This window comes from Coccomyxa subellipsoidea, assembly GCF_000258705.1.
Source record: "Coccomyxa subellipsoidea C-169, whole genome shotgun sequence".
NCBI lineage: Eukaryota > Viridiplantae > Chlorophyta > Trebouxiophyceae > Coccomyxaceae > Coccomyxa > Coccomyxa subellipsoidea.
This window is the reverse complement of record NW_005178036.1, coordinates 304518-316122: the sequence shown is the minus strand read 5'-3', so window position 1 is coordinate 316122 and position 11605 is coordinate 304518. Positions and strand designations below refer to the sequence as shown.

The following is an 11605-nucleotide window of genomic DNA, read 5'->3' as shown; positions in this document are numbered from 1 at the left end:
ACATTGCTGGGCTGCATACAGCAGTGGCCTAGAGAAGCCTTGAGTGAGGTGCATCCGGGACATGAGAATGTACATAAACGAGGATCATGTGCAACTACCACGAAATGCAGCCTGTAAGCATTGGGCGCTTTGGCATGGACTCACGTGTTGAAGTCCATGCCAAAGTCCCGATGGCTGATCACTTTGCAAAAACGGATTGGAATGTAGACTTTGCCAGGAATGATGCCTTGTTGTGAAGAGCGTGTGAGGGTTCACCTTGAATTTCAGGAGCTCGACGTATTTGGGCAGCTTGCCCTGCAGTGCCTCGCGAGCGAAGAACAGGTCCTCCCCATCCTGAACAGACCAAAAATTCATCACTAGGAGTAAAACCTTCTCATTTGAAACGGACAGACTTGTTGCGTATGCCCCTCAACTCCCAGAAATGCACCTCTACGTGCCTCCCTATCCAAGACAGCTCTGCCAGTCTTGCATGAAAGACATGGAGGAGGCGCTTCACTCCATGTTGACTCCCCTCTGGTCTTAAAAAGTCCTACTGCTGCACTGGAGAGGCTGCAGGGGCCAGTACTGAAAGAAATCAGGCACGTTGACGGCAGGTTGATAGCAGGTTGACTCCCCTCTGGTCTGAAGAATTTTCACAGCTGCACTGGAGAGGCTGGAGGGGCCACCACTGAAGGGAAAAGAGGCACATGCACATGTAATGCAAAGGGATGCACAGCGCCTCGCGCTTGCATGGACAAGCATCTGAGGGCGCATCACTGCAGGTTGACCCCCTCTGCTCTGAGATGCTACCAAAGGCATGCGTAGCAGACCTCTAAGCATGCTGGAACAAATTATGCTGCCACCAGTGATTAGCGTCTGCCCTGCATAGACTCCAAAGCAGGGAATTCGAAGATGGTCACATCGGTCCGCTTCAGAGGGATGAAAACCACCTCTCGCTTGCGCCGCTTAATCGCTCCACCCCCGGCCTTGAATTCTCGCTCTGCCTCGGCTGCGCCCTCTTGTCGCAGCTCGCGCCGCTGCAGAGCAGATAGACCTGCGCCGCCCCCTCGAGGAAAATCCTCCTCTTCCATGGGCTGCGGCTGCTGCTGCTTCTGCGCTGCAAATCTCTTCTCCGGCGCGGCATCGCTTGGAGCAGGCCGCTTCACTGCCACCATCAGATCTGCGTTGCAAGGACGTGGGGCATCAGCTGCCCATCTAGCACTGCAACAACAGAGCCAGTCCTCCAGTTTCAATTAGGTCGGAGTGTTAAAGCTACAAACACAATAAGTTTTATGTTGCTCGCCGGGAGTCGCAATCAACCATAGAAAGATCGCAACCTTCTTTCAGGAGGCCAGTCTAGTCATTTTTAGAAGTCATCGATGAACACACTATCAGAACGACTAATTCAGTGTTCCTGAGTGACCACTTAAGAACTGAAATAATTTACCTTACGGCGGGCTTGAACTATCTTCTGCTAAAGTACCATTTTGTACTAGAACAGCAGCCAAATTTACCACACGCAGCGATGCGTGATTGGGGTACAACGTTTGTAGATGAATGAATTAAGATGCAATACTCACATTTGAGTAAACTGCAGTGGTTTCTACGCTTCGCGATACTCACTCGGCAGCAGTGCCGGCCCAGTGCAGCCCTGTTCCGAAACGTAGTCACCGATGACTGAGCGACTGAGTGATGATGTCACGGGAAGCACGATCAAAGCCCTCAGCCAGACGTTGCTGTGGGCACTCTATTCTTGCCTCCGTACCGATACACTCGAAAATGATGCTCATGAGATGTTGTGGGTCTCGCTACACTTCATCGTCGTGTTCACTACCAGCGCGGATCCCTGAAAGAACTCTCTCAGTCCGGAAAGCTCAAAGCCTTTGTAGGCGTAGACAATGCAAAGTGCCTGCAGCTAGCCCAGAGTCCATATCAGCAAATTCAGAGAAAGACACCGAAGCAGCAGGGCCTCGATGCTATCTAGTCCCAAGCAACGATGGAGAAGGCCTAGAACAGATCTGCATTTCTGAGGGGAAGATAGAAATCGGAGCCGGAGATTCTGATTACTATTTTACTGCAAATACAGGTGCGTGTCCTGAAAGGATATATTGTTCATTTTGAGGATGAATAAATAAATTCAATTTGGACCTCAAGCATCGAACTGCTAACATTGGCGTACATGCTTGCAGTATCAACCTCCAAGGTGAAGCTGGGGATGTTCGCCAAAACATCAGTATCAGCAGATGTGGAGAGCGACAATGGTGCGAGTTGCACTCCCATCCATATCTTTTTCTGTGGTCCCTTGCTGCTCCGTCACCAGGCAAGAATTCGTGGATTTTTGCAGGGACTAAAGTGGACGGTAAGCTGCTTGAGCCAGGGCGTTTCATAGACCTCAAAGATGGCGAGGAGATTGAATTTGGGGATGGGAAGCGGTATACTATCAAGTATGGAGGTGAGCATGCTCCCTGTTCGCTTTGGCCGAGGCATAAGGACCTTTGAAGTCTTCTCTGAGATGGAAAAAAAAATGATGAAAGTTGTACGTGCAGATGGAGGTGGAAAGTCGGCTGCAGCCAAACGATGGCTGGTTGACAGGTGACACTCTTTGCTCAACATCTCCTTCCTGCACCTAGCGCTCATCTAGCCTGTTCAATGCCACTGATGCCTCCATACCTGTAGAGAAACAATACTGTGTGAGCCGCCCCCAGGGACTCAGCCGAGGAATTGAAAAAGGCCAGCAAGAGCAGAACAGCAGGCTTGGCTTTCGAGTATGCCCACAAGGCGGCTTCACTGGGACTCTTGTACCTTGCTAACAAGGGCCTTTACCGTGCATGCGCCTCTGCTTCCATCAAATTCCCCAGCCCGCTCATAGGTGTGCCAGTACCCCAAGCAATTACCTCCTGTTTGCACTACCATTCATGCATGTGTATTAGAAGCTCTCACATCGAGAGAAGAGCGAATTGAGAACATGGTCTTTGTGGCCATTGGCCATTGGCCTTCAGCAATCCTCTGACAACGCTAGCAACCCAATGCATGTGAAAAGTTGCATGCATGATGACACACGAAGGGGTCATGCAGAATGCTCTACCAAGTGTGCTATTCATGCTGTTGTTGGGGGGCGCAGGCATGTTCATCATCATTGCAACACTGCTGGCGCTCCAGGAGGCATCCCAGAAGACAGCAGACAGGGTGCAGGCATTTTTCAACCCTGCCCTGAACTGGATCCAGCGCTGGCTGCCCCTCTTCTATGTGCCCACCCTGGTCGTGCTGCCTGTCGCTGTCCAGGGCATCCAAGGTGAGCTGCCCGTTCTCTGTCATGTTGTGGTTCCCCGCTGTCGCTGTGCTCTCCCATATTTTCCATGCTTTCCTCCCTTACTCCCTGCTTTCCTCACTGCAATTTTGGCGCTTTTGCATGCCTCCATACGAGTCCAACCTGAAACACAGATCCTGCACCAGTGAGCTGGCTTTGTCAGACAATAATGTCTAAATGCCGTCACCTGGGTCCATTTTAGTCCACCTGGAGGGCTTGAAGAGAAAAGCAAGTGTTACTTGTGAGTACATACGCGCAGGGGCTGACTTGGCAAAGATAATGGCCATCATTGGCGTGGGCATGCCGGCGTCACTCTTAGTCACCGCATGGGTGGCCGTGGCGATCCGTAACGCCGTACGGACCGAGATGGAGGAGCAGCCCACACCCAAGCGCCTCCCCTCCTTCAACAAGTACCACTATGCCGGCTGGGGTGTGCTGCTGCACCTTACAATCATGTCATTTGGTGTGGATTGGTTTACATAGCAGCAAGTTGGCGTGACCGTGCACCTGGCACCAGATGTCAGATAGCTGAACCTGGATATGGTATCTTTGACCCTCAGCGTTTTGAGACTTGGAAAGAGCGGCTTGTCCTCACACGTCATGCGTAGCATTGCATCTGAAGGTCTTTCTCTGGCGCTGTGCCCCATATAGTCTTCACAGCTTTGTGAGGGCATGTTTTACACAAGTGATCACAATGCAGAAAATACCTGCTTTGATACATGAAAGTGCATGGTCTCAGGCGGCGTGCTGGCGCTGGGGCTGGCGGTGGCCGTGGCGTCCCCCGGCGGCTGGGCCCCCCAGCTGGCGGTCCCCTACATGACGGCGGCCACCGTCATGGGTTACCTCATCGGCGTCGCGCTGCCGGAAGGGCTGCAGCGCGTCGCGCACCCGCTCATCACCTGCGCGGTGCGCCTTACTAATGATAACTCATCTTGATTGTTCAGAACCATAGATTAAATAACCCCACTTTCTTGCACCACTGAGATTGGATGCCATAGGACAGGTGTACACAATTGAGCGTGAGAGATCAATCTCGTAACCCTCATTCGATTGCATGCTGCCTGAAGCTGTTTTTTAGAGCTGCAAAGACCCACAGTTTTCCATTAATCGCCTATAAGACTAGTTGCAACGCTGCAGGTGTTAGCCAATGTGGGAGCGGCCGTATGGGGTGCGCTCACTGGCGTCGGCTACTTCCCAACCTTGCGTGCCTACATTGCCAAAGTGCGCCCTCCTGCGCAAATGAAGTCATGGTGTTGGGAATCTGTTTTGAGGTTGGTGCTGTCTGATCCTCGTATGTTTGGCATACGACTGGAGTACCTGGACGTGTGTTTGGGCCCTGTCCCTATGCAGTCCTGTGTTATTGCAATTTGCAAGGATTGATGTTGCCGTGGAAGCTTCATGGGCGCAGTCAACTCTGGAAGGTGTGCACCAGATGAAATGCCGCTCACAAATATTGACAGAGCTTAGAAGGTCATTTGTGCATCATGCCAGCAGTATCCCATGTCATGCAGGGGAGCGGTGCAATGGGTGCGGGCGACCTGCTGATGAGCTTCCTGGGAGTCGTGATTCTGTCCTTCGGCTTCAAGATCTTCGGCCAGCGCCGCCTCATGCGCCGCCACGCGCCGGAGATCTTTGGCGCCACAGTCCTCTCCGCAGCCTTCTCGCTTTTCGCCACCGCCATCGCCGCCAAAGCCATCGGCCTCGCGCCAGGTGCGCCCGTGACCATATATCTCCTTGCCTGTTCACAATGTTGCCTTCCGCCAGACTCGAGACTCAAGGAGCCCCAGCTTAGTGGTTCACTTGGAATTCGTATTTTCTAATGCTTCTTAGAACTCCAATGCAGCACTTTCCTCTGGTGTTCCTGGCGCAATTGCGTCACCTCCTAACGGACGTTTAAAACATCCTCTACTGTTGGCAGCAAGGTTCTTCCCTGTGATGCAAGCTGCAGTACTCATCCACCGCTTCCCCCTGCAGAATTCATCCTGTTTGCATGACCGTAAACCTAAGAAACCTCTCTTGCTGGTGCTCAGATGTGGCAAAGGCGTTGATCGCAATCCCCACCCGGGCATAACTTTAAGTCGTGCTTTGTGCAACAGCATTTGTAACAAATGTCTGGCTTGCAGATCTGGCGAGGGCGCTGGTTCCCCGCAGCATAACAGTGGCGCTTGCACTACCGATAGCCACGCAGCTGGGTGCGCCGGCACCGATAGTGGCGGCCGGCGTCTGCCTGACGGGCCTGCTGGGCGCCAATTTCGCGCAATCGCTTCTGAACCGCTTCGGCTTCTCGGACCCCATCGCGCGCGGATTGGCGACCGCCGGCTCCGCGCACGGCCTCGGCACCGCCGCCCTCGCCCGCAAGTGCGCCCCCAAAATCATAATGATGTTTGTCCGCTTGGCCTATCATGAATGCTTGCCACAGAAGCACAGCGGAAGAACTCGACCTGTCCTTCAGTATGCGCGGCAGCATGCTTGTTATAGTTGTTCCAGTAACTTACTCATGCACGTTGCGCGCTTGCGGCATTTGTGGCTTTCGTTCGAGGCTTGATCGAGGTGCGCAGATTGGGCTGCGCAGCATTGGTTGGACCTTTGTAGGCTGAGCTGATGCAACTGGTGTTGCTCCTGTGCAGTGAGCCGGAGGCGCTACCCTTCTGCGCGCTGGCGTATGCACTCATCGGCATCATCTCCACTGTGCTGGTCGCACTGCCGCCCGTTGCCAGAGCACTTCTGGCCATTACTGCCTAGACTGGTTTGAGATCTCCTGGAGTTGCTACTGTGACACTGTCTCGTGTGACCGTGGAGAAAGGCCTGTTGGTTGGGGGAAAGGCCTGGACAGGCTGTGTTGTGCTGTGTCTATAGCAGCACTGTTGAAGCGTTTGTTTTGAGTGGGGAATTTTTGGTGGGCATGTGGATGTTTCCTCACTGCTGCAAGGTGCTGAAGAACGAGAAGAGCGAGCTGCGCTGAGGAGACAGATCTCTAGAGGAGATATGTGACGTTGAGGGCTTATGTCTCTTGGAAGGAGTGAGGTACATAGCATATTCTTTGTGTCTTTGCACACGTCACGCCATTCAAGTCGGGCAAAGCATATACTGAAGGCCTGAAGCCGCCTTTACAAATATCGCAGCCAAGCGAGACTGTCTTTAGATGATTCTTTAAGGAGAGAGGGAGGGAGGGTAAGACTGCTGCTCTTTTAAATACTGCCAGCATAGTCCCAGCAATCACAACTCGAGAGCATGTGAGCAGTCCCCAGCAATTGTATCTTATGTGTTTCATGCATGATCCATGATGCATGCATATGATGAATACCTGCCACCTGTGGTTCCACCCTGTGCATGCATGGTGAATCGAGAAAGTGGAACCCTAGCACCCCAGATGTTACTCACCAAATTCCAGTTCACAGGACGAGCATTTATCAAATGGTGCAGCTATAATGTCTTGTCCACTCCAATATTGGTCTTCGTCAAGATCATGTGCTACAGACACCAAGGGATCTTACTGTATCTTGCCAAGCTATATTCTTGGACTTGATCGCAGAAGAGGCTTAAAAGAACAAATTCCTTTTGGGAGTCCATCGTCGAGACTGAACTCAGTCTCTCTGACTGGGAGACACGCATCACGTCCAACAATGGCGACAGCAGCAAGTGTCGTACAGGAAAGCGAAAATGGCACTGGCCTAAATACAACAGATCAGAGCAAAGTAGCAGTCTTTTCTGCGGCAAGATACGTGAGATACTTCTCGCATGGCTCTCTTACAACTCAAGTATAATAAGTGGGTGGAATGTATGCGTACAACTGCAAGTGTTCAACTTCGAACTGCCATACAAGTTCTTGCAAATGTATAGCTCTCCTTTTGCGTTTGAATTGCCTGATTGAAACCACGATGAAATCTTGCTCCAGGTGCATGAATTTCTACATGAGCCCATCATGAGTAATTTCCCCGGCAGCACCTTCATCGAGGTAGCAGCTTCAACATCGGCGATTCAGACTCTGCTTGAATTCAGCTCTCTTGCAGTACCCCCTTTCGTCCTATGCAGTTGCCTGGATCATCCGAAGCTCTGCGATGCCATGAATGTTGGGCGGCTTTCTATGCAGACCGACTTTGCAGCCATGGTCAGTCTTTAAGATGGGGAGTGTTTCCAGGCACAACTGGATGTCAACACAGCCCCGTTGGCAGCAGGGCACCAGGTCATCTGCTGCTTTGTGAACGACGACCTTTCCAAGGATGTTGTCAACAAGCTGGCTGAGGTCGGTGTCAGGTGGGTCAGCCTTTTGAAGTCCACTTTGTGGGATTTTAGACCAATCAGCCCTGAAAACTTGGAATTGGCCTTTGCTAGTGCTTCCAAACCAGTTCTTCCCCTGAGATAGGGAGAGATCCTGCTGCACAAGAGTAGCCTGCTGCATGACACCCCACAGCCTGCGGATTGTTCTTGTTGATCACTCACGCCAAAGTCACTCCCATTGCATGCACCTTCACCAAATGTATCCGCACTTTTCGTGCCAGACATACCGTGCTTTCTGCAGAAATTGCAGGCTACAACATAATCGACCCCTTGCTGGGGGCTCGCCAGATCCAAGACCCCATCAACCGTGGGCACGGTGCTCAGGACTTGTACCGCCCCCGCCAGCCGGGGCCAATAGCATCCACATCATAGGGCCCGGCTGACATGCATGTGTGGGGGTTCTGCAGATTTGTGGCCATGCGGTGTGCGGGCTTTGACAGAGTGGATGTGAAGGCATGCGAGCAGGCAGGCATCGCCGTCGCACGGGTGCCCACTTACTCACCGGCATCTGTTGCCGAGCATGCCGTGGCCATGCTCCTCTGCCTGAACAGGTAATCTATCTGATAACACCCTAAAGTAAAGGGGAGTAACCATGAATCCTGACAACGTTTCATGCCCCCGTGCGTGTTGTACTCAGGGGGCACTGAAGACTGCTGGTCTTTGCTAATCCCTATTGCAGTTCTGAACACTGCAGCTGCCAGCCTATGTTGTCAAGACGCTCTGCATTGACAGTTTCATCCGTAATCTCTACACACTTTTCTTGGGCATACCCTTTTGGAAAGATGAAATGCAAGATTGACCAGAGAGACGTCATCATGGCAGGAAATGCCTTGTGCCATCATTTGCGAGAACAGGATTGTGCACAGGTACTTGCACTCGGAAGGCAATGCCTTGTGCCATCTTTTGTGAGGACAGGCTGTCACGCGCAGGAATCTGCACCTGGCGCACATCCGCATGTGGGCAGGGGACTACACGCTGTCAGGCCTGGTGGGATTTGAGCTCAAGAGCAAAACTGTCGGCGTGCTGGGCACCGGTGCCATTGGAGCGGCCGCCTGCCGCATATTCAGGGTGATGCCCTGCCTTTCATCTCAGACCGCCCAGAAAATGGATACGAGAGTGGTTAGACGCCTGCCGCATGTTCAGGGTGATGCCCTGCCTTCAAATTCTCACTGCCCAGAAACTGAATACGAGATTAATTACGAGGGGCACACAGAGATTCGCTGGTAATAAGGGAGATGATTCATTTGCCTGTACCCAGCAAAATTCATGCAAAGGTCGCGACTGACGTGCAATTCTCCTACATGCTGGCCGAAGTGCATTGACTGCCCAGGTGTGCAAAGCATTTTTACCTCACGTGTCATGTTTGAACTCGCATTGCAGGGGTTTGGGTCGAGGGTGCTCGCGCATGACATCTATGAGAGTGAGGAGGTGAGGGCGCTGGGAGTGGAGTATGTGTCCAAGGAGGATCTGCTGAGGCTGGCTGACGTCATCTCCTTGCACTGCCCCCTGCTGCCCTCCACCTACCACATCATCGGCGCAGAAAGGTGAGGGTGTTGATCTTCTATTTTGTCAATTTTAATTTATTTTAATTAGGCTTGTGCCTGACCCTGTATCAGTTGGAGCAAAACAACGGAGGTGCTTTCATGATTATTTTCTCCTGCATGCCTGGGAAGTGAAAATCTGTGCGAAGGAGCAAAACAACTTTGCTGCACAACGTTTCAAGGCTTTTAATGTTGGATGGACCCACCAGACCCCGTAGTTTTTCAAGTCCCCATTGCATGCGCACTGCCATGGACAGATGTCCTTGAGCCCTGCGATATTTCTTTTCAGTACCTGTGCACTGGCTGATGAAATTATGGTGTGCTCTGCTGCAGCATAGCGACCATGAAGAGGGGAGCAATCATCGTGAATGTCAGCCGAGGCGGCCTGGTGGACACAGATGCAGCCACAGATGCGCTGGAGAGCGGCCAGCTCGGGGGACTGGCTCTGGACGTCTACGAGCACGAAGGTGAGGCAATTTGGACAGCCAGCGTCCAACACTCCCTCAAAAATCACTTTTTAGCCGTATTTTGTGCTGTATCTAATGCATGAAGGGCCTTGATCACAGCAAGACTGGTGGGCAAATTATTTGCTTCGGGGATTCAGTGCTCACCATCTTGGTGTAGAATTATTGCCGTTTGCTGCAGTGTGTATATCATTGGATATTTTATATACCATATAAGTTATGGTTATATGTGGGTGACATCAGCGGATGTCTTTGCGCCTTGTGCGCGTGCCATGCATGCATGCGAATTTTTCTATGCTGAAGAAAAGCTTATGTGCCCTATTTCAGGCTCCCTCTTTTTCAAGAACTGGACCGCGGTTACGGCTGGAGAGCGGTTCAGGTCCTGGGACAAGAAATTCCAGACACTGAAATCTTACCCCAACGTCTTGGTCACCCCCCACTCGGCCTTCCTCACAGAGCAGGCCCTGTCAAACATCGCTGCCACCACCGTAGATAACATCGAGGAATTTGGCGCCGGCAAGAAGCTCACGTACCAGGTGTTACCAAAGTGAGGCAGGATGATTTGAGTGAGTTTCCTTGGATCTGTCAGAAACTGTGTGATTGAGTAGATATTGTATACTACAGTTATGCCGCTCACGTCCAAGCATGTTCTTCCCTGCCCTTGAGCAGAGCGTTCAAATCTTTCAGGATCATGAGGACTTTGCCTTTGGTAAATTTAGTGTAGTGTAAGGAGAATTGCAACCCAGAATTGCAAATCCGGTTGCAATTAATATACCACACCTGCTCGGTGTCGTCCTAGCTTGTTTAAACCTACAGGCGAGTTTATATGGACATTCTTACCCCGTAGTGCAATGGTCTGGAGGTCCTAGGACTGTATCTTGTTTATGTTCGTTCCCCAGACACCAACATCGATGCTGGCATGCACGGCCAATGTCTATCCTTGATACCCAATATTGCAATCACGGTCGGGTGCGAATGTTGTGACTATCACCACACAAGATGGAGGAAGGAACTTGGCAAATACACAGGGTATGAGGCGCCCTGTGACGTGATACCATGACAGAAATGTACATTAATATACACAAATGCACAAGTCCACTACTGCGCACTTTCTCCTTGCGTTTACTCATGTGAAACAGTAGAAATGCTTGCAGGGTCAGAAAGTCAACGAAACGCTGTTGTAGACCATCTCATCGAACCGTAAAACTGTGACAATTACTAACTCTGTGGCAAGCAGTGCAGCAAAAGGGACGCCGTCGGAGCCATGTACTGCGCAAGCGGTGGCCAGCGGTGCTGGCTTTTCCTATTTTACTGCCTGGTTCCAAGGTCACTCATGTGCAGTAAATGGCAGACAAATTTTAAAATCATGATCGCTTTATAGCATTTTGCACCCAATGCCAATGCTGTGATCACCTAGGCACAGGTATGCTCTCCTTCTACACTGAAAATTGCAAAGCATTGTTGCACTCCTGCAATATAGAATATAGATTTTTTACCGTTCTTAGTCGCGGTAACTCACGTTGTAACATAGATTGCTTGCCAAAATATTATAAAGAGTCCTGTGGACAGGAAACCTGAGCAGCAGGATGCAGACTTGCAAAGGGTTCAGGAAGTATTGTGAAATAATAGAGGGTGTTACCATTTAATTACAAACAGTACTGTGCAGTCTGTTGATGTTCGTTGCGTACTTGTCACCACCGATGAAGTGTTCTTGTATATTACTTCAAGTGCAGAAGGTGTGCAGAATACGCCTGACCATGATTTTACTGGACACCAGCGGCAATTTCTGAACAAAGTCGGCTGCATTTCGCAGGCTGACAGTTGTAGGACGCTCATTCCTGTGACATAGATTTTGAGGTCCCCCAGTCTCCCACGCCGAAAATTCCGGATACATTTTCACGGATGGCCAAGGTGATCACTCATTTGGTTGGCTGCCTCCCTTCTAATTCTGCAATTGGCAGGTCATGGACATCAACTCTGACCGTGCCTGCTTACACAGCTAGTCTCCTTGAAGTCGGAGGAGACAGGGGAGCAGC

General features: G+C 51.3%; 2 protein-coding genes across 2 annotated transcripts; both read left to right on the top strand.

Annotated features, from left to right (window-relative positions):
* Nucleotides 1-2739: 2739 nt before the first annotated feature.
* Nucleotides 2740-6028, top strand: COCSUDRAFT_15440 (hypothetical protein; the record flags this gene model as incomplete). The annotated part of the gene is made up of 8 exons (XM_005647866.1): nucleotides 2740-2848; nucleotides 3101-3271; nucleotides 3546-3716; nucleotides 4026-4192; nucleotides 4424-4507; nucleotides 4798-4996; nucleotides 5410-5644; nucleotides 5914-6028. Coding segments are annotated over 8 exons (1251 nt in total), but the record flags the coding sequence as incomplete, so codon positions are not given.
* A 667-nt stretch (nucleotides 6029-6695) lies between these two features.
* Nucleotides 6696-10313, top strand: COCSUDRAFT_28806 (hypothetical protein). The gene is made up of 8 exons (XM_005647865.1): nucleotides 6696-7008; nucleotides 7182-7241; nucleotides 7425-7540; nucleotides 7972-8115; nucleotides 8494-8632; nucleotides 8945-9108; nucleotides 9439-9572; nucleotides 9897-10313. Exons 1-8 carry the CDS (start codon nucleotides 6715-6717, stop codon nucleotides 10118-10120), a joined length of 1275 nt encoding a protein of 424 aa, XP_005647922.1. The 5' UTR covers nucleotides 6696-6714; the 3' UTR covers nucleotides 10121-10313.
* The last annotated feature ends 1292 nt before the right edge of the window (nucleotides 10314-11605 follow it).